This window comes from Panonychus citri, unplaced genomic scaffold (genome assembly GCF_014898815.1).
Source record: "Panonychus citri isolate SS breed McGregor unplaced genomic scaffold, ASM1489881v1 Contig00143, whole genome shotgun sequence".
NCBI lineage: Eukaryota > Metazoa > Arthropoda > Arachnida > Trombidiformes > Tetranychidae > Panonychus > Panonychus citri.
The window spans coordinates 221,338-241,036 of record NW_026515548.1 but is presented as its reverse complement, the minus strand read 5'-3'; the positions used below and the strand labels follow the sequence as shown (position 1 = coordinate 241,036).

Below are 19,699 nucleotides of genomic sequence, written 5' to 3'. Positions count from 1 at the left end.
ATTATCAAAACGGAGGGAAACTAAAACAAAGACTAAAATGACCGTCGAATTGTATCTTGACCAATGTCTTGCTGTTGACTAGAAAAGTTTTGCTCTTCATTTGAAAAGGTCATAAAACACCAGAAGTATCACCAAAGTGTGAAAATGTTGCGATTTATTTGAAAAGTGTTGCTTTCTGACTGAAATGGTTTTGCGAGAAGTTGATCTTCATTGGGACAGGAAAAGGAAACAAAGCAACTTGAATGGTTCTAATACTCCGTAAAATATTAATATATCGTAAAAGGAGATCCTCGAACAGTTTAATTGATATAAAATCATAGAAATGACATGGCCTGGTTTCGACTTGAGTCTCCGAAAATGGTAGAACACATCGTCTTCCTGACTCCATGTTCTCTGGAGAAGAACGAAATTCGAAAGTTGTGAGTCATTAAAGACGAATGGAAATGCCAAACAATCAGTTTGCTCTTCTTTCGATTTGTTTATACAGCTCTAGTGTCTTTCACTCATGAAACTCACTCAGGGTGAAAGAGGAAGAAATTTAAATAGCTCTTCAATTCAATTCTATTTATCTCTATTGTTATTCTGATCTTTAATCATCAGGATTTTCTTTCATTGAAAGTCTTCCTTTTCAACTGATTTAGTTATTGTTTTTGTCTCTTTTCAAACATGTGATCTCTTCTCATGTGTAAACAGAAAGAATCAAATGTTTTGTTGTGATTTCTCACCGACTCGATGATAATCCAGTTCATTGTGATGGAAATTTTCGTTTTTAATTTTGCAAAATTTTAATAGAAAATTAATTAATCTTTTTTCATTTTTTTATTTATTTCAGTTTGAGAAACAAGATGAAAGCTCTAGAGTTCAAAGTTGTCTCCAAATGTAAATCTACACGAGGCAGAAAGAGTGACCTTATTTTGGAACCAACTTCCCCTCATGGTGCTCGAACTCTGGTAAAAACACCCGTTTTCATGCCTGTCGGGACCAATGGGACACTTAAAGGTTTTCTTCCTGATCAAATCGAAGCTACCGGATGTAACATGATGTTGTCCAACACTTACCATTTGGCCTCCAGACCAGGAGCTAAAGTGGTCGCTGCCGCCGGTGGGCTACACAAGTTCATGAACTGGAAGAATGGTCTACTTACTGATTCCGGTGGATTTCAAATGGTGTCTTTGTCCAAACTTATGGAGCTCGATGAAAACGGAGTCGTGTTCACATCACCTTATGACGATGCAATGGAAACTGTTCTCACTCCAGAAGGAGCGACTTCCATCCAACATGAAATCGGTGCTAATATAATCATGCAACTAGATGATGTTATCTCATCAACACACTCAGACAAGGATCGTTTTATTGAGGCCACACATCGAACCATCCGTTGGTACGATCGGTGTAAGACTCGTCATTCAGGCTCTGAAGGAAGACAGAATCTATTCCCGATCGTTCAAGGTGGGTTAGATCCCGACTTACGGGCGCAATGCGCTAAGGAAATCGCTTCAAGAGATCCGCCGGGCGTTGCTATTGGAGGTCTGAGCGGTGGGGAATGTAAAGTCGATTTCATCAAAATGGTCGCTTGTTCAACTGCTAATCTTCCCGAGGATAAACCGAGATACTTAATGGGAGTCGGTTTTGCTGTTGATTTGATACTATGTTCGGCTTTAGGTGTTGATATGTTTGATTGTGTTTACCCAACACGAACAGCTCGTTTCGGTTGTGCTCTAGTTGGACTTGGAACTAAACTCAATCTAAAATGGTCAACATTTCAAAATGATCTCAATGTCATCGAAACTGGTTGCGACTGTTATGCTTGCGCCAACAATTACAAGCGATCATTACTTTACCACCTTCTTAAAAAGCGAAATACTGTCGCTTGTCACCTGATTAGTCAACATAATGTTAGATTTCAAATGCGATTCATGAATAAAATCAAGGAGTCGATTGAATGTGGAAATTTACCCTCGTTGATCATTCAAACTCTTGATCAACATTATAAGAGTAAAAAGGACTACCCAGAATGGGTATTAACAGCTCTCGAAATTTTGAAGATCGAATTTTAATTCCAAGGAATATTTGATTGAAAACAATCAACGTTTCATCAATCAAACTATTTCTCGGCTCAATTTTAATCAATGACGAAAAATGATTCTCTGTAACTTGACCAAATTGTAAACCAAATCAAAAAGCAAAAACAAAATGTCACAATCACTCGAAAATCACAGTATTAAATAAAAAACGATTGATTTTAATTCGCTTAATAAGAAATTCAATAGTCTCAACAAATCAATCGACAAATTGATTGTAACAATTTAAATGTTTCGCCAAAGAAAAAAACATTTTCTCCCGAACCGAACGCCCTCTGGTTCGGTTCGCATCATTCACAAGGTGAATTTCCAACAACAAAAGTATAACTGTTTCAATTTAGTCAATTTGTGTTAATTATTTGGGCCAAAATGCAAGGAATCGCCAAGAACGTTTGTAATTTCGTCTTTAATTCAGTTAAGCCTGGTCTCAGTTACTCTACCAACACCTTTAAATTAATTCCTGCAATTAATAGTAGATGTAAGTGTTGAAAAATTGATTCTTATTTTTCTCATTCAAGTATTTCCCTAGACTTGTCTGCCTCTTTCTCTTTCTTTTCTCTTTCTATCTGCAATATTTTCTTATGTATCGTATAGGCTTTCATGGTTTTATTTAGCCCTTGAGGTCAACCTTAAAGGACATTTTTATTTATGTCTATTTTTAAGCATTTTGATTCAATTTACATTCAATTAAATTGAGTTCTGAATGTGGAAAATTTGGTTAATTAATTTAATCACGTTTTCAACGAGTACAAAAGGTCATTGCAAAGATTTTCTGGTTTGCCTTTGACTATGACTTTCTGCTGATGTTTGTTACGTTACTTTTTAGATTTTAACCATTTTATTTTCTCATTCAGGTCAACAGAGAAGGTATGCCTCCCAATCATCCGGCAGTGTGAAACATGGTAAAATCGTCGCCGTCATTGGTGCCGTCGTCGACGTTCAGTTTGATGAAGGATTACCCCCTATTCTTAATGCCTTAGAGGTTGAAAACCGTAAACCCAGACTGGTTCTTGAGGTGGCTCAGCATTTGGGAGAAGGTGCTGTAAGAACTATCGCTATGGATGGTACTGAAGGTTTAGTTAGAGGTCAAGCAGTTTTGGATACTGGTGCACCAATTACCATCCCTGTTGGTCCTGAGACCTTGGGTAGAATTATGAATGTCATTGGAGAGCCCATTGATGAAAGGTGACTTTCTAATCTTTTATTTGTATCCATCTATTAATAGTAATAAGCTCTAGGTTTACCAAATACTTACTCTGAATTTTATCCACTATCTTTATAGGGGCCCAATCAGCACTGATAAATTCTTAGGAATTCATCAAGATGCTCCTGCTTACACTGAAATGAGCGTCGAACAAGAAATTCTTGTTACCGGTATTAAAGTTGTAGATCTCTTGGCTCCTTATTCAAAGGGAGGTAAAATTGGTCTTTTCGGTGGTGCTGGTGTCGGCAAAACTGTATTGATTATGGAACTGATTAACAACGTTGCTAAGGCTCATGGTGGTTACTCTGTATTCGCCGGTGTAGGAGAAAGAACTCGAGAAGGTAACGATTTATACCATGAAATGATTGAAGGTGGTGTCATCAGTCTTAAGGACAAAACTTCTAAGGTAAATTTGACTTTGGATAATCAAAATAATTTGCTCTGTCGTTGTCCTTTTATTAATTAATCTGGTCCTCCTCAATTTCATAGGTCGCTCTTGTATACGGTCAAATGAACGAGCCTCCTGGTGCTCGTGCCCGAGTCGCTTTGACTGGTCTTACAGTCGCTGAGTATTTCCGTGATCAAGAAGGTCAAGATGTGTTGCTTTTCATTGACAACATTTTCAGATTCACTCAAGCCGGTTCAGAAGTATCTGCTCTTTTAGGTCGTATTCCATCTGCTGTCGGTTATCAACCAACCCTCGCAACTGACATGGGTTCTATGCAGGAACGAATTACCACCACCAAGAAGGGATCAATTACTTCAGTACAAGCCATTTACGTACCAGCTGATGACTTGACTGATCCTGCCCCTGCCACCACTTTCGCTCACTTGGACGCTACCACTGTACTTTCTCGAGGTATTGCTGAGTTGGGTATTTACCCCGCTGTCGATCCCCTTGATTCAACCTCCCGTATCATGGATCCCAACATCGTCGGAGAGGAACATTACGGTGTTGCTCGAGGTGTCCAAAAGATTCTTCAGGTAAATAATCATAAACTTATTTCCTCTGTTTTCAATGAAATATTTCTGATCACATTTTCTCCTTTTACTCAGGATTACAAATCTCTTCAAGATATCATTGCCATCTTGGGTATGGATGAATTGAGCGAAGAGGATAAATTAACTGTATCAAGAGCCCGTAAAATCCAACGATTCCTTTCCCAACCTTTCCAGGTTGCCGAAGTTTTCACCGGTCAAGCTGGTAAATTTGTATCATTAGCAGAAACAATTAAGGGTTTCAAAGCCATTCTTGCCGGTGAATATGATCACCTTCCTGAAGTTGCTTTCTACATGGTTGGCCCAATTGAAGAAGTTGTAGAAAAGGCCCAAAAACTTGCTTCCGAAGCTAACTAAACAAACTGAAAATAAAACCCACCACTTAGAGAGATGAACAAAACGAAATGTTTTGGGGATAATTTTAAATAAATTAAATCAAATTAATCATTGAAGAAAAGATGCTAACATCCAACATAAAATCACACAACCATCACTGATTATACTCCTATTGAGATAGATGATATTAGGGTCTCTCCTTGGAAAAGCTGTTCATAAATCTGTTATCTGAATAAAACCAATTCTTTCCTTAAATTCACTTTCTTCTTCCTCTATTCCCCTTCTCGCCGATTAGAATCTATTAAAATTGAGTAAAATCTTTGTTTTAAATTTTCCTTCGAACCAGAAGTCTTTTAATCGTGAATTTAATGTCGATGTTATTGAAATGACCTCCAAAAAGGTTCCATTTAAAGAGACTCTCTTTGGAAATTAGTATGTGATCCCTAACATGTGTTCTTGTCTCATGTGATTTTCTTGTTTACCAAGAGGTTCATTTAAATTTGTTTCTCTTTCGGTGTCAATTTGTTAACCATGCAAGAGATCAAAGTGCTTAATGTTGTCGTCAATAAAGCGAGTGAAGTTGTTCGTCATGTCTTTGTGAAGCCTCTCGCTTCTGACAAAGAGAAAAGTGTCATTCTAATTAATTTGCCAGGTTTTTGTGACGCTGTTTCCGTTAAGAAAAGTCTATCGGTGACCTTTGGCTCTATAAAGTCCATCAGATTTCATTCTTCCATTGAGACAATCGGAATGAATGAAGCTACTTTTGATGGAGGTGAAATATCCCCAATCTATGGTTATCGAGCCGCTGTTGTTGTATTCAAAGATCAGAAAGGTATTCAATCAATGAACCAGCTCATTGAATCAAAGAAAATTTTGTATCTATATGGTGAGTTGATCTATTAGAAATCCTTTCATATTAATCATAAAGGTTAATTTTATTCTATTTCTTTAGGTCAAGGAAAACCACTAACAGGACTACGGAGATGGGAACATTGTTACAATGAATCAATACTGGATTTGGAAGCTACTAAGAAAGATATTACTAATTATATCGCTCGATACGATAAAAGGGTGCGATTGGAAAAAGAAAATGCCAAAGCTATGGAAGGAGTTGCAGATGAAGATGGATGGATTAAAGTTTCTCGCCATGGAAAGAAACCATTCCTACCGAATGCTGATTATTTAGACAAGAAAATCACTGAGAAAATGCAAAAGAAAAGAGCTAAAAGTGAAATTTTTCCTCGAACTGAAAAGGTGAAAAGTGATGTTTTGTAATTTCGTTTCTTCTATTATTTTATTTATATAAATGTAAGTTCAGTAAATTATATTTGGAATTTGATCAAAGTTTGATTAAGTGAATAGTTGATAATGAGCTACAATTTAATTTGAAACAATCCGATTTAACTTCAGTCTTTAATTTAAGCAGATTCACTCGAGAGATTTTGTTTGTAAGATCTTTGATGGAACTTACATGTAATTTCTTGAATCTCTTAAAATTTCATCTACAAATGAACGATAAAGATTCTGATGACAAATAAGAAAAAGTCATTTCCTCTTTTTGACTGTAAAGTATAAAAGAAGTGTCTGAATTGGGTACAAGATACAAATTGGATCTAATAAAAAAGGTTCAATTTAATTATTTTTAGTTGATTTGCTTCCCTTTATACTGTTTGGTGAAAGTCATTTGGTTCCTTGGAAAGAAATTGGTTCTAATGTTCAGATGTCAATCTTAAAATGAACATTGAATTACAACTGTAGATTGGTCATCATTGATTCAACTATGGACAGAGAGTCTTTGCTAGATGCTTGATATAATTTAGTAATTTGAGATGATGCCCATGAGGATATTTTGACATTTTCTTTTTTCCTTTGTGAACTTATTCTCGGTTGATTAGAAAGTGTAAAAGCAGTTAACTGAAGACCGTACAAGGCTCTTAAATTGGTTGGATTAAGTTTCACTGCTTGAGCATAATAAGAACGGGCTAACTCGAGGCTCTCAGTGGTTCCAATAGTATATTGAATCTCAGCGTACCGTTGATGGTATAAATGGTTGTGTGGATTGGTCAGAATAAGCTCTTCCATGCAAAAGGCTGCTTTAGTGTAGGCCTGTTCTTGGATGTAGATATCACATAATTCTAACCAAGCTTCGGTATCGTTCATGAATTTCTTAAGATACTCAGAAAGTTCCTTGATTATCTCTGGGGTTCTTTTCTGAGCTATTAAGATGGCTATTTTCCTTTTGTATAGAACAGAATTGGCTTCATCTTTCCTTATCATGGCTTCGTATGTTTTCAATGCTTCTTCGTATCTTTCTCTCAATTCCATGTTGGCCATTATCTTGAGACGACGAACTCGTGAGCTTTTTGGAAACTTATCTTCCAAAATGGTTAAACATTCTTTTGTCAAAGAATTATCATGTAAATCCATTCCAGCCATGGCTACTTGTTCAACAATCAGCCATCTTTCATCTCCAAGGCTTTTGCATTTAGAAAGACAATTTACCCAAAGATCTCTCACTTTTTCTGGACACCGGGCATTCTCTTCTCTCCATTTTTGTAATATTTCTCGAGCCTCTTTAAATAAAAATAAATGCAAATTGTATATAAAATAATATTAGAAAAAAAAAACAATCTGTATTGAAATTCAGTATGAGGCAGATAGAAATGGAAATAGAATTTGATTAACTTCATTACCTCGAGTAGTTATATCTTTACACCAAAGATTAGCTGGTTTGATTGACATGATTGCACGATGAGATTGAAAATCCAAACTAGAAGTTGTATTTAAAATCTATAAAAGACAACAATAGAATTTAAATTAAATAAATGAACCGATTAAAATATAAGATTGAAAATAATCCTAAAGGTAACATGTCAGTCACACTAAAGTAAACAAACAAATTAAACAAATCACAAGCTCAGGATAATGAGCAACAGGACGATTTTCATCAGAGATTCAAAATTTCTCACAATTACCTTAAACCAGTGAAGTTTCAGTGCCAAAAATCAAAAGATCAAAGATAAATTAAGATACAATCAACTGAACGATTGATGAACAATAAACATTCAAATTCTGAATTTCAGAATTTGAAATTCCCAACGCCATCTTTTGGTCCATAAAATCATTTGTTCTTTCGCTTTCGCCATCTGTCGGTTCATTGGAGCAGCTTTCTTATTTGGGTTCATAATGACAGTCAATTAATGACTCAGTTAATTATTATCTCCATTAGTTGATTGTGTTCCTTGAATTTGTTTAATTGTGATTATTGGGTTACGTTACTCGCTGGTCAAGAGATAAAGGTAACTATTGATCGTTCAAAATTGTTGCTGCTGTTGAAGCTCGAGTCTTTTTCGTTGATACTTCAACTCTTTTTATTCAACTGATTTTTTTGTTTTTAATTCTCATCACATTGATTTTCTATCTTTTTCTTTACTTCTTCAAGGTAACTGTGGTAGTTTATACGAGGAAGACATTAACATCATTCTGAACTACCTTGCTGATTTTCTATCGATTCAATTATACTTTCTTTTTTACTTACCTGAACTTCACTTGGCTTTCTGTTTTGTATTTTCCTCTTAGGCTTATTCCGTAAGCTTTATATTGGTGTGAATCCTGTTTACTTTTTTGTTTACTACCATCGGTTTTTCATATCATTTCATTATTCTGCAATCTCAACATATCTTTTTATTTTATTACTTCTAATTTGGGTTAAAACAATCTAAGAAAATGCCACCTGAACCTGATCAAAGTAGTAGCTCTGCTGGAGATCCTCCACCACCACCATCATCATCATCATCATCACAACAACAACCTACAGGTCGCCGATTAGGATTTGATGAGATTATACAATATCTAACCACTAACCCTCTTTACTGTTTAACATTTTTCACTCGACTAGCGACCCTTTTCTTCACCCTTCTACATATTGTTCCTTTCTTAACTAACAACAGTTCCCTCAGTTATTATCAAAAGGCTTTACTCGCCAATGGGGCTACCTCTGCTATTAGATTACACCAAAGGTTACCCGCATTTCGATTAAATCGTGAATTCATGGATCTTCTATTAGCTGAAGATTCATGCCATTATCTCTTCTTTTCCCTGATATTTTTGTCTCATAATCCGATTACCTTGGTCCTTCTACCCTTAACATTGTTTGCTTCTCTTCATCTGACCCGATCTGTTTTAACCATCATCGAAACACTCGAGGGGAGTCGCAATCTTCAAAATAATCTCTCCTTATTTCTCGCTCGTTACACTCCTGTAATGCTACAAACTGTAGCTCTTTCTGAAATATTTATTATGCCAGTCATCATATTGGCATTAATCACCGGTATGGGATCATTAATGGCTCCTTTTCTCTATTATCGATTCATTGTACTTCGATATGCTTCAAGACGTAATCCATATTCGGCTCAAACCTTCCGCCAACTCAGGGTAACGATTGAAACATTCGCCATGCGACCTCAGTGCCCAAATTTCCTACGAAACGTATCTTTCAAGTTGATTAATCTAACATGTCGTCTTGCCCCACCAAGGATAACAGTCTCAGCACCTCATTAATCAATGACAACAATCTTGTAATTACTGAGGTCACTCTTTTCTCTGTTATGATATGTTACCAGAAAATCGAACAACAAAAAACAATCTTACACCACAGATACACGTTTTCTATCGTCGAAATTACATTGTACTATGTATAATTGAACGAATTAATTTTGTTTCACTTTACAGTTGATTCTTTTCCTTCCCTTTATATCCCTAATTCTAATTCTAATGATCACAATTCCAATTCTATCTAAATCATTAACATAGTCTTTCTCTCTTTCTCTTGTCTATAATCTCTCGAGAGATTGTCATTCTTTTTCTCTATTGATGTTGTCATAGAAAACAGGTCGATATCAATCTCGAGTCCAATATGAGTTCGTCCTATTTCTTTAATATTAATTGACAATTGTATTCGACTCAAGGTCAAAATTTATACACAAAATTGAAATATAAACACATCGCATGAAAATACAAAGAATCTTTTTACCTTTTTAATTGATCTTTCGGAGCTTCACAAATCAAACTTAAATTAGAACCTTTAAGAAGAGTTAATATGAGTTCAATTGATTGTTTATTCCTTTTCCAAGTTAATTTGATATTCATCTTTAAAGTTAACAATGAAATGAATAAAATTGCTGCAATTAAAAAGATCTCATTGAACTATTGCATTGATTTTCGAGTAAATAAAATATTAATTGTGAGATTGAATGAGAAATTAGATAAATTAATCGATCGATAAAATCAATTGAACTTTGTCTTTTATGGAAATGTCGAGTGTGAAACATATTTACATGGTTTTGTACAATGGTTCTGGTAACGATTAACATGATTCAGATGTAATTTATAAGGTGGGTTAGTTTAATTGTCTTACAAAGTAGCGAGGATTCGTGTGAAACTAAAAGTGAGATTGACCAGAGTTTGTCCTGTTCCAAATAGAAAAGCATTCAATGGACTCATACCGATACTCGCAGCTCTGAAAACACCAGCAATCGCTGAGCTTGTGATTAAACTCATAGTCAAAGGTGTAACAACACCTGAAATGATTAAAAGAATAGGTGCAAATCGAGCAATTTTGTGTTTCCTTAACGAAATAAAAGCCACCAATGAAGCGACCAAATGAACAAAAAGATAAGATGAAAAGGCCCAAAGAAAAACATGGAACCACATTTCGGCAAATTTGTCCAATTTATCTCGAGGTGAGAGTTTCAAAACATTCCAAAATGTTTCCGATGATTGCAAATCACCAGGTTCAAATATTTTCTGTCCCATAATCTGTTGATGAACAAAAATGAAAAAAAACAATGAAAACCACTAAACAAATCAATTTTCAATCTGTATAGTTTAAAATGATGATGAATTTAACCAAACACATACCTGTGAGATTAAGTGAATGAAGCAAGACTAATGATGATTAATTTGTAATTCATAAATTAATAAACAAACAATTAAGACATTAGCAATCAAGAGTCTTGATTATCAAGTGAACAAAAGTGAAAGAAAAACATCTGAAACCGATGAAAACAATAAACAGTTTGAGGAAATAAAAAGAATCGCGCGAAATTTGAATGAAAAAAGATTGATTATTAAATTGGTTCTGAAATTTATCGATTATCAAACCATAGAAAATTTGAACAATTAACTCTGAATAAATAAAGAATGTGACGTAAGCAGTAAATATAATAGTTTCTCACTAATTACATTAGTTTTCATTGATTAACAAAAAGTTGTTAAGGTTGATAAGTTGATCTCTATGAATAATTGAAAATTTAATTGTTGATTGTTAGAAGATAGAAACCAATTAATTTACTCAATTTGATCAATATAAACGTTCATTTAAGAAAACATGAAAAATTAATTAATTGCGATCAATAGAAGAGGCAAAATTTCAGCCTCATACTTCAAGTTAACATTTGAGTTGATTGCGTTTGTGCGATAATTAAAAGGCAAATCAAATTATCGATAATTGATGATTTTTCTTGATCAAATTTCAAAGATCAATTTATCTAATCAATAGATTAAATTTGCTTTGGAAATTTCAATCCATTGAAAGTGAAGAATGAAATAACTCGAGAGTGGAAAACTTTTTCCTTTCATCATTCAAGTTGATTCATTTAATTTCATTGAAATTAAGATTAAGAAATTGAAATTGAAAATAAAACAAAACTAAACTAAACAAACAGATTAGATGATTAGCAATTAATTTGAATTAAAATGAGTTGACTCTTTGTAACCTTGTTAAGCTGATAACGAGTGATTGGGATGTAAAAAAGTTCAGAATTGGAATTAAGTAAATTGAATTGTGATGAGGATGATGACGAGGATGACGAGGATGATGAGGAAAATGGAGGTTAAGAGGAAAAAGTTAAATGATTTAAAGAGCAAAGAGTAAGAGGATGAGGAAGAAAAAGATTAAATAAGAACGAGAAAGAGGAAGATGAAGATGAAGATGATGGTTGGTTAATCATTTTAAATCAAATAAATTTCAGGTAAACCGAAGCTAAATATGATTTAGAGTTAAGGGAAATAATAATAACAAAAAAGGCTACAAGTTGAAACTAAATTAACCGAGAGGAAGATGAGGATGAGGATGAGGATGAGAAGGGGTGGAAATAATCAATAGGATGTGGAGGGAAAAAGAGGACGAGGAGGAGGAGGAGGAGGTGGTCGAGTGGAGGTGGATTGAAGGTGGATGATGAAGAGAGGAAGATTATGATGATGAAAGAGAAGTGAATGATTAAGGTAAGAAGATTTCTCTTCTCTTTCTACTTTACTATTTTTACCTTTAATTTTCCCTTGAGATTTAAGTTTGTTGGGTTACAAAGACTCAGGAGACTCTACAGTTTTATATTATTACGATCATGATGATTAACATACTCTAATAATAAATTATGATTATTATTTAGATTCTACTTGTGCTTTACTCGATACAATCGAGGGCTTAGGGTTTAGAGTTTTTGCGCAAAAAAAGAAAAAAATTTACTCCAAAAAAGATTATCGATCGGAAACACACAACATGAGTTTCTCTCGAGTCTTTCTCTCTATTCAATCAACATCTATCGATTTGTTGGGTTAGCTAACAGTGGGTTGAACTGAGAAGGAGGTGGAAGAAGACGAATGATTATAATGATGAAGATGATTACGACAGGGAAGACGAAAGAAGAGAGAGAGCAAGAGGAGGGAATCACTTGGATGCCGGTAATACACATGGAAAGTACATTCAAAAGTCCCATGTTGTATTCATCAGAGTGGGAGAGAGGGAAGAGAAAGAAGAGAGAGAGAGAGAAAGGGTAAATAATGATGTTGGGAGAAGAGGTAAAGGGAGGGAGGTAAAATTAGAGGTGAAACTCTGGGCAAGTTTAACTGGGAATGAGAAGTTTGAGTTTATTGGTTAAACAGCGATCAATCAAGAAATCGATATTAAAGGAATATTATCAGAATGAGAGAGAGACTATCAAATTAAATAGGGAGAGAGAGAGGATGAGGATGAAGAGCATCATCAGTAACGTCCATTTGAATCAGTAAATATCATCATGAGCAACCCTCTTTTCTACTTGAACTAATCACCTCTAATTACTTTGGCTTAATCATTTATCCTCAGAGTTTTTTCTTCCTCTACTCTGGGAATGAAAAAGAGGATCAACATGATGGTAGAGGAAGAAAACGGATGCGGATAATTTTAATGATCCCTTAGGCTCTCCCTCTCCCCAACCATTGAAGAGGAATAGAAAAAAAGAGATTAGATAATCTATTGCCCTGATTACGATTAAATTTCAATTCTAATTTGCAGGGAAAAAATCAAATCGAAATAAAAATTTTTCCAAAAACTTTTTTGTTCTTCATCAACTTGATTATTTTGCTTCCATCATTTAGGATTGACAATCAACTTGAATTTGAGCTTTGTCTTAATGTATTTTAATATTTCATTGTCACAGTTATAATATTGTTGTGGATAATTAAATTGTAATATAGAATATTAAACAAAATAATGAGCAACACATATGAAACCAATTGAAACAATGCAATTTAATTTATCATTTGAGATTCTGTTTGTTTTATCAAATGTCAGTTTTGTGTGTTAATGTTTGAGTTTTTTAGTCTGTGGATTTGTGAGTTTGTTTTCTTGATTCTCTCGTGTACAATATATAATATAATTTATAAAAGTTTATCAGTCCAAAGGAATGGAAATCATTAATTTGCTTGATTTGGCTTGAATATGTTGGTATTGTTCAAAATGGATACCAAGTGTTGACCATCAGTCCTATTGCTTTGTTTTTGCTTTGTTGTTTGCATTAAATTCTGGCCATCGACTTGATGATTACAAGATCATTAGTTAAGTGTAAGAAATAGAATTGATTATAGTTAAGTAGTTAAATGAAAAGAAGACGAAACAGAAAGAAGATGAGGGGAGGGATCGAAGAGATAAGTGAGTGAGTTATTGAATTAGAGAGAAAGAGAAAAATAGAAATGAAATTAAGGTGAAATATTGGTGGAAAAAAGAATAAGAGAATTAAAGAGGAGGTGAAAGAAAACAGAACATGAAAATTGAACATGATTAAAATTACGAATAATTATGTAAAAAATTAAATTGATTTTGGAGCAATAGACACAGAGGATTAAAAAACTGATCAACAACGATGAACGAACGGACCCTGTTCCTTGAAATTGTTCCTGTCGCTTGATTGTTGGATAATTTAGTTTTCTTTGCATGATAATTGTTGATGAGGTTTGGATGTTGGTGAATATCTGAAGTGACGAAATGCATAATTTAACCAGAAGAGACAGAGTTAATTGTTGCTGGTTATTGACTAGAAGTTCAACTGAAACAGAAAATTGATTTTGCATAACTCTGGAACTTTTTTCTTTAAGATCGTCCAAACAATGTTTATATATTTATGTTTATAAATATATAGGAAGAGAGGAAGATGAAGATGGAGAGGGAAGAGAGAGAGAGAACAATCATACACTTGATGATAGTTGATTTAATTTGGGTTCCGTAAACTTCACGTTGTCCTATTTTGTACTCCTGTGAGCTTGAGCTTTCAAATAATTTCTTTCGCTTCGCTGCTTGTAATTAAAGTTAAAAGTTTGCAGTTGAAGTAATTATATTGATGATGGCCATCATCCTTATCATCATTCATTTATAACGTCATCATCGTGATCATGATATCGCTTGATTTTATTTTCTGTTCTGTTTTAGTCTTTACTCTATCCATCATTTGCCTTTTTCTTATTTTCTTGTTGTTGTCTTTTCAAGTAAAATCATTAATTTAAACAGAATAACTCGGATAGGGAAGAGGTGAAAGGTGAGAGGCTTTTAGTTGCATTGTTATCAATATGAGTCAAAATCATAGTTTGATGATATGTTTGGACCAACTTCAGGTTTGACCGTACGATCTAAATGACCAGAGGATTCTGGATAGTCCATTTCACGTCTACCATAATAATAGCTCATAGCATTTGCATCTAGAAATAATGTGACGGTAATAATAGCAAAATAAATAAACAAAAAAAAATAAATCGAGTAACTTTGATACTCACCATTTTGATCAACATATGAGTATGTGTTGTGACCATTAGTAGGCCAAAAGTTTGAACTTGCATTGGACCAAGTTGGATAATCACCTTGATTCCAGGTATTGTTATTTGGATAGTTAGAGTTTGCTGTTGGATATCTTGTTGTATCACCATAAGACCAATCGGAGGCCATTGCATCGGAATTTTGAGGTTGAATGGACTAGAAGTGGAGAAGCAAAAATTATAAGGTGAAATACAATTCTGAATAATATGTTATATTATCCATGAAATTTTATCTTTTCTTTTCATGATCGACAAAAAAATGATATTCAATTTACCCTATTGACCAGTTCATCACCCGTATAGTCTTGATTATTGAAATTAGGTGCGGTCATCATTCTTTGACTTGGTGCTTGTTGTTGATTATAATGGCAATTGGCAAACGAAAGGCGAGTATCATCTTCATTAGTCGGATATTCCAGATTGTTGTGATTATTATTACTATTAATGTTATTATTATGATTCGTATTATGATTATGATTATGATTATGGTTGCTAGTATTATTATTAGTGTTATTATTACTATTTGTATTATTGTTGTTGTGGTTGGTGTTGTTGTTGATGATGTTGTTGTTGTTACTATTGTTGTTATGATTATTTGAGTAATTTGGATCGTTTGTCAATGATTGATAATCATTGCTCAAAGAATCGCTATACCATTTTCTCGTCAATATCTTGTCAATTGTTCTTTCATAATCATTGTCACATTGTTCTATAAATGATTAGGATAAGGAGAGAGAAAGATGAGGAAAAAAAGAAGGAAATAAATAAGTAATATGCATAAGAGAGAGAGAGAGAGAGAGAGAGAGATAAATTAACGCTAAAGAATGAAGATAAACGGTAACATTACGAAATTAATTTCAATGGATAAGTGAATTAAGTTTAAGTAATTAATAACTGTTGTACTCTCGGCCCTTGAGTTGAACTGAGAAGATAACAAGAGATAAGAGATAAATATGCTTTGCTCCCATTTCGCATTATTTATCCTTAATTTATGTTCGTGGTTCTACCTTTCCCCTCTCTCTATAATCAAGAACGGTCTAAACAAGAACGGAAAAATTTAGGTTGATCAAGTTGTGTTGTTGTTAGGCTGTTAAATACTGAAAACTGTAAGCGATGTGCTAAGTTAGTTACTACTGTCGTTGCTTGATTGTTGTAATGAAAAAGGTAGTTGAAAACGACTCAGGCATGTCCTTAAGAGGTACAAGTACCAATCAAGAAGGTAAAAGAAAGAGAGGTAGAAAATAAATATAAGAGTAATGAGAGTTTGTCAGTTCAGAAAATCTAAATTGCGAATTTGGGTGATACTGAATAATATGGATTTGGCAAAAGGTTGTTATGGTTGAGAAGAGATCACCAAAAAAAGACGAATGATCAACGAGAGATGAAAAAAGTTGACAGTATTCAGACTGCTTACCGAGAAGAGTCTGTAGTTGGGGAGGTGTATGGTCCGGGAAAGTTAGGCACAATGTTGGGAAGTCTTTGATACTGTTTTTAGAAGGTGGAATGGAGTTGATAGATGCTATCTGATGATGAGGCGGAGGTGGAACAAGAGATGCTGGTGGATGTGCAATTGGTGGTTGTTGATGCGGTTGTAACTGTTGTTGTTGTTGTTGTTGTTGTTGCTGCTGCTGCTGCTGTTGCTGTTGTTGTTGTTGCGAGGGAAGAGGCTGTGGCGGTTGCTGGTTTGTTGACCATGGGTTTTGTAAACTCGGTTCATTACTATCTCCCATGTTACCTGGATGCATGGGAATCTGTGGGCTTCCCAGGCATCGACTGCTACCTGTACTTCCACTACCTTTATAATCGTTGAAGAAAAGGATATAGAATCAAGGTTACATTGTTCTACTATGTACTGTGTTACTCTGTTCTATTCATGCTATCGTCACGAATTTAACTGGAACTCGAATAAAAAACATACCTGGTGATGAAACCTCGTTGCTATTTTCATCTTGTTTATCCAAGTTTTTTTGAGCTCTATAAATAATGGATCGTTTTCTGTTAAAGGATAACAATAACATGGGATGGAGATAAGGAAAGAAAAAAGATATTAGTCAATCATCAATTGTAATATTAAATCAAGGATTAAATTAAGTAATTTCAAGTTTTCTGGGGAATTGGATTAAAAATAGTTGATTATCTGAGTAAATGACTCGTTAATCTCAAGTCCAATGAATAACACGAAAAGCACATAGAAGTGAGAAAGGTGAGAAAGAAAAAAGTTACCAATTGTTATTCTTCTGTTACTATTCTTATACTAGTTGATGTGGAATAACAACAATCACAGAGAATAGATTGTTATTAATAACCTTATGAATTATGGATTAATCAACTTACTTGACTAGGAGACAATCGGAGCAAGAACAATCCTTAAAGGGGCATTTATGTTGTAGTACTCGGACATCTCTCTCGCCATGAAAACGACACCGAGAACAGGTCGGACTTTTCCTATTTTTACTTTGAGCCTTCATATTAATATTTGATAATATGATTGGTGGAGTAGGTTAATGTTGTTGATTTGATTTAAGTTGCAAGAAAAACAGGAAACAAAACAAAACAGGGTCTTGAATCTTTGGCTGGTTGATGAATAAATGTGTTCCTTCACCGTTTATGAAGTGAGCGTTGAGAGAGAGAGCTGGGTGATTGGTTGCAGAAAATTTGAAAACTGTGGTTGTAAAAGTTGTCGAGTGGAAGAAGTAAAAGAGGAATGAAGTTAAGACACACTGAGAGTTAAAAGAGAAAATGGAAACAGGGATAAGAAAGAGAAAGAGAGAGAAAGAAAAAATTGCGAATGGACAGAAGAAGAAACAAGAAACACAACACAAGAGTTTGTAGAAAAAAACAAGATGTTGAATCGGTTTTGTTTCAGTAGAAAACCAAGTGATAGAAATGAAGAATACACATTATCGAGTGTAATTGGATTAATTTACGAGATAAAATCCAATCAATTTGGTTAATATAAAGGAATATATATCAATAGAATTCACCAGAAAACCGAGTTCATGTAGAGATACAAGCAATGTTGTTGCTTCTACCGCCGCAGATCAAGTTGTTATTGTTGTTCTCTCTCCTCTCTCTCTCTCTCTCTCTTGATGGTGTTGATGATGACGATGATGATGAGAATTGAAAGATGTGAGTATGTTTGTGTGTATGTGTAACAGTCGAGTTGATGCTCAACTACTGTTACTGTGAACCGTTGAAAGGTAAATTCAACCTAAAGGTGAACAAGAAAAGGGACCAACACATATTATGATCAGTAAACAAATGATTAAATTAAATTGTGAAAGGACACAAAGAGAAAGAGTCAAACTGAATCAATGTCAAAGTTACAATTCACCTTAAGAATGATGATCAGTTAAATGGTCGATCATTAGTTAACCAAGAAAAAATGGAACAATTCATTATTAATCTGCCGAAGGAAAGAAAAAGCAAATAATTGAATTAAAGACTAGAAGATTAACATTTGTTGATTATCACATCACAAATCCAGACCAATGTTTTTCTCAATGATCACATTTAGATGATTGCATTTGATGTCGTTGTTAATGGTTGAGAGTAATTTGATTAAAAGGATGGGTTACACTGAGAGAGAAGAGGATCAATAAAATGATGAACCATTAATTACCTAAAAGGCCAATGAAAGAATAACTTTTTCTTTCTCTTCCAGTGTCTCTTTATCCTTTGTTGTTTTCCTCTGGATGATGAAGATTAAATACCCAAATTTGTTCGTTCTCCCGAACCAGAGTCTTTTCTCTTCTTTCCTCTTCTTCTCGTCTCTCTGGTTGATTCGCTCAATTTAAATTGTATTAATTCATCTGAGAATCTGGAAACATCACTGCCATTGGAGAAATGATTAACTTGATACACAAACAACATACACAATTAATATAAACACACAAAGAGAAATCACCAAATATCAGATATTTTTGTTTATATTATGAAAGATGAAGAAGGAGAAGTGAAAGAAAATGTTTACACATGAGAAGAGGGAGATTACACTTGGAAGATAAAGGATGATGGTGATGAAGAAGAAGAGAAATTAATTAATTAAATAAGGTAGAGAACTTGATTGGTCTTCTGAGCAGGTCTTCGGTTGGAACAAGATGAGCTTTTAATAAACACACAAATAGAAAATATATTTTCACGTAGATCAATTTCTTGGAATATAAAAAATGAAAACAAGAAGAAAAAAATTCTAAGATGATGATGAGATTTATGAAGATAAAATGACGAGAGGTATGATAAAAAGGTGAATATATTTACGAGAGTGAAAAATGTCCGAATTAAGTTGAGGTATGAAAGGTTCGCAACAGACAAATAATCAAATCGTTTTCTACTCGGACATTAGTCAACCTTTTCTCTCCTCATCTCCCTCTCTTTATTTATCATCATTTAGTCTCTCTCTTTACTCACTTTAATTTACCTCTGTGTGAACACTCACTTTTCTGAGCTTCCATGGGATGGAACATGCGTTTACTTCTCGATTAATGATTAACCATTTATCTTGAATGCGTAGGTCCACCTAACTTGGATTAAGCAAAATTTTCTGCTCTCTCATTACCAAACCAACAACACACTAAACCAATTGATTGACAACAAAGGAGAAAAGGAAAACAAATTCAATCTCATGAAAACGATGAAAATTATGATGATGTTGACAAAGTTTTCCGTTCTCACCAAGTTTTAACTCTCAAGTTCAATTGTCATGAACCATTAAGATGCTGGTCAGTGAGTGATAATGATGATGCACATTAAAAGAGGGAAACTTATGTAAGTGACCATCTAAAGATTAACAAAGTTTAAGTGAGATGAAGATGAAAATGTTTCAATCGTAAAAGCGAAAAGGTAAATAAACGATTGGAAATTTGCGCTTGTTTATGTTTGGTTGCCATGGAAACAGTTCGACCCCCTTTCGCATCCCCATTGTCCTTGGTCGCCATTTTAAGTGAGACAAGTGAGT

General features: G+C 34.2%; 7 protein-coding genes across 9 annotated transcripts; 4 read left to right on the top strand and 3 right to left on the bottom strand.

Moving 5' to 3' along the window:
- The first annotated feature begins 517 nt into the window (after positions 1 to 517).
- On the top strand, positions 518 to 2,262 carry LOC128396132 (queuine tRNA-ribosyltransferase catalytic subunit 1-like). Its single transcript, XM_053356666.1, has one exon. The coding sequence runs from the start codon at positions 846 to 848 to the stop codon at positions 2,055 to 2,057; it is 1,212 nt and encodes a 403-aa protein (XP_053212641.1). The 5' UTR covers positions 518 to 845; the 3' UTR covers positions 2,058 to 2,262.
- A 113-nt stretch (positions 2,263 to 2,375) lies between these two features.
- Positions 2,376 to 4,875, top strand: LOC128396130 (ATP synthase subunit beta, mitochondrial). Its single transcript, XM_053356664.1, has 5 exons — positions 2,376 to 2,559; positions 2,936 to 3,266; positions 3,364 to 3,691; positions 3,775 to 4,269; positions 4,342 to 4,875. Exons 1-5 carry the CDS (start codon positions 2,451 to 2,453, stop codon positions 4,639 to 4,641), a joined length of 1,563 nt encoding a protein of 520 aa, XP_053212639.1. The 5' UTR covers positions 2,376 to 2,450; the 3' UTR covers positions 4,642 to 4,875.
- A 131-nt stretch (positions 4,876 to 5,006) lies between these two features.
- On the top strand, positions 5,007 to 5,979 carry LOC128396137 (ribosomal RNA-processing protein 7 homolog A-like). The gene is made up of 2 exons (XM_053356670.1): positions 5,007 to 5,506; positions 5,573 to 5,979. Exons 1-2 carry the CDS (start codon positions 5,152 to 5,154, stop codon positions 5,893 to 5,895), a joined length of 678 nt encoding a protein of 225 aa, XP_053212645.1. The 5' UTR covers positions 5,007 to 5,151; the 3' UTR covers positions 5,896 to 5,979.
- Positions 5,980 to 6,227: 248 nt separating this feature from the next.
- On the bottom strand, positions 6,228 to 7,714 carry LOC128396134 (ER membrane protein complex subunit 2-like). Its single transcript, XM_053356668.1, has 3 exons — positions 7,596 to 7,714; positions 7,314 to 7,410; positions 6,228 to 7,193 (listed from the first exon to the last, which is right to left on the bottom strand). The coding sequence occupies exons 2-3, from the start codon at positions 7,360 to 7,362 to the stop codon at positions 6,367 to 6,369; spliced, it is 876 nt and encodes a 291-aa protein (XP_053212643.1). The 5' UTR covers positions 7,363 to 7,410; positions 7,596 to 7,714; the 3' UTR covers positions 6,228 to 6,366.
- Positions 7,715 to 7,771: 57 nt separating this feature from the next.
- LOC128396136 (transmembrane protein 33-like) lies at positions 7,772 to 9,660 on the top strand. The gene is made up of 2 exons (XM_053356669.1): positions 7,772 to 7,919; positions 8,063 to 9,660. The coding sequence occupies exon 2, from the start codon at positions 8,347 to 8,349 to the stop codon at positions 9,178 to 9,180; it is 834 nt and encodes a 277-aa protein (XP_053212644.1). The 5' UTR covers positions 7,772 to 7,919; positions 8,063 to 8,346; the 3' UTR covers positions 9,181 to 9,660.
- A 246-nt stretch (positions 9,661 to 9,906) lies between these two features.
- Positions 9,907 to 10,699, bottom strand: LOC128396138 (transmembrane protein 170A-like). Its single transcript, XM_053356671.1, has 2 exons — positions 10,540 to 10,699; positions 9,907 to 10,437 (listed from the first exon to the last, which is right to left on the bottom strand). The coding sequence occupies exon 2, from the start codon at positions 10,432 to 10,434 to the stop codon at positions 10,033 to 10,035; it is 402 nt and encodes a 133-aa protein (XP_053212646.1). The 5' UTR covers positions 10,435 to 10,437; positions 10,540 to 10,699; the 3' UTR covers positions 9,907 to 10,032.
- A 2,469-nt stretch (positions 10,700 to 13,168) lies between these two features.
- Positions 13,169 to 19,646, bottom strand: LOC128396131 (putative uncharacterized protein DDB_G0277255). Of its 3 annotated transcripts, XM_053356665.1 has the most exons (10): positions 19,417 to 19,646; positions 19,153 to 19,315; positions 18,365 to 18,847; positions 18,077 to 18,148; positions 17,077 to 17,953; positions 16,661 to 16,737; positions 16,157 to 16,537; positions 15,018 to 15,451; positions 14,704 to 14,899; positions 13,169 to 14,628 (listed from the first exon to the last, which is right to left on the bottom strand). In XM_053356665.1, exons 5-10 carry the CDS (start codon positions 17,208 to 17,210, stop codon positions 14,495 to 14,497), a joined length of 1,356 nt encoding a protein of 451 aa, XP_053212640.1. In that variant the 5' UTR covers positions 17,211 to 17,953; positions 18,077 to 18,148; positions 18,365 to 18,847; positions 19,153 to 19,315; positions 19,417 to 19,646; the 3' UTR covers positions 13,169 to 14,494. The 3 variants fall into 3 exon arrangements, 1 of the variants encoding a protein (XP_053212640.1); XR_008326777.1 differs by lacking the exons at positions 19,153 to 19,315; positions 19,417 to 19,646 and having other exon boundaries at positions 13,169 to 13,908; positions 14,128 to 14,628; positions 18,365 to 19,129; XR_008326778.1 differs by lacking the exons at positions 19,153 to 19,315; positions 19,417 to 19,646 and having other exon boundaries at positions 13,169 to 13,472; positions 14,128 to 14,628; positions 18,365 to 19,129.
- Between the last annotated feature and the right edge of the window lie 53 nt (positions 19,647 to 19,699).

Bases quoted from the DNA above. Each gene is read 5' to 3' on its own strand.
- LOC128396132 (XM_053356666.1), top strand. From the start codon at position 846: ATGAAAGCTCTAGAGTTCAAAGTTGTCTCCAAATGTAAATCTACACGA.
- LOC128396130 (XM_053356664.1), top strand. From the start codon at position 2,451: ATGCAAGGAATCGCCAAGAACGTTTGTAATTTCGTCTTTAATTCAGTT. The intron at 3,692-3,774 runs GTAAATTTGACT...TCAATTTCATAG, and splicing joins TTAAGGACAAAACTTCTAAG to GTCGCTCTTGTATACGGTCA. The intron at 4,270-4,341 runs GTAAATAATCAT...CCTTTTACTCAG, and splicing joins GTGTCCAAAAGATTCTTCAG to GATTACAAATCTCTTCAAGA.
- LOC128396137 (XM_053356670.1), top strand. From the start codon at position 5,152: ATGCAAGAGATCAAAGTGCTTAATGTTGTCGTCAATAAAGCGAGTGAA. The intron at 5,507-5,572 runs GTGAGTTGATCT...CTATTTCTTTAG, and splicing joins GAAAATTTTGTATCTATATG to GTCAAGGAAAACCACTAACA.
- LOC128396134 (XM_053356668.1), bottom strand. From the start codon at position 7,362: ATGTCAATCAAACCAGCTAATCTTTGGTGTAAAGATATAACTACTCGA. The intron at 7,194-7,313 runs GTAATGAAGTTA...TTTTATTTAAAG, and splicing joins TAAAGATATAACTACTCGAG to AGGCTCGAGAAATATTACAA.
- LOC128396136 (XM_053356669.1), top strand. From the start codon at position 8,347: ATGCCACCTGAACCTGATCAAAGTAGTAGCTCTGCTGGAGATCCTCCA.
- LOC128396138 (XM_053356671.1), bottom strand. From the start codon at position 10,434: ATGGGACAGAAAATATTTGAACCTGGTGATTTGCAATCATCGGAAACA.
- LOC128396131 (XM_053356665.1), bottom strand. From the start codon at position 17,210: ATGAAGGCTCAAAGTAAAAATAGGAAAAGTCCGACCTGTTCTCGGTGT. The intron at 16,738-17,076 runs GTAAGTTGATTA...ATCCTTTAACAG, and splicing joins TCCGATTGTCTCCTAGTCAA to AAAACGATCCATTATTTATA. The intron at 16,538-16,660 runs GTATGTTTTTTA...ACGATTATAAAG, and splicing joins CAACGAGGTTTCATCACCAG to GTAGTGGAAGTACAGGTAGC.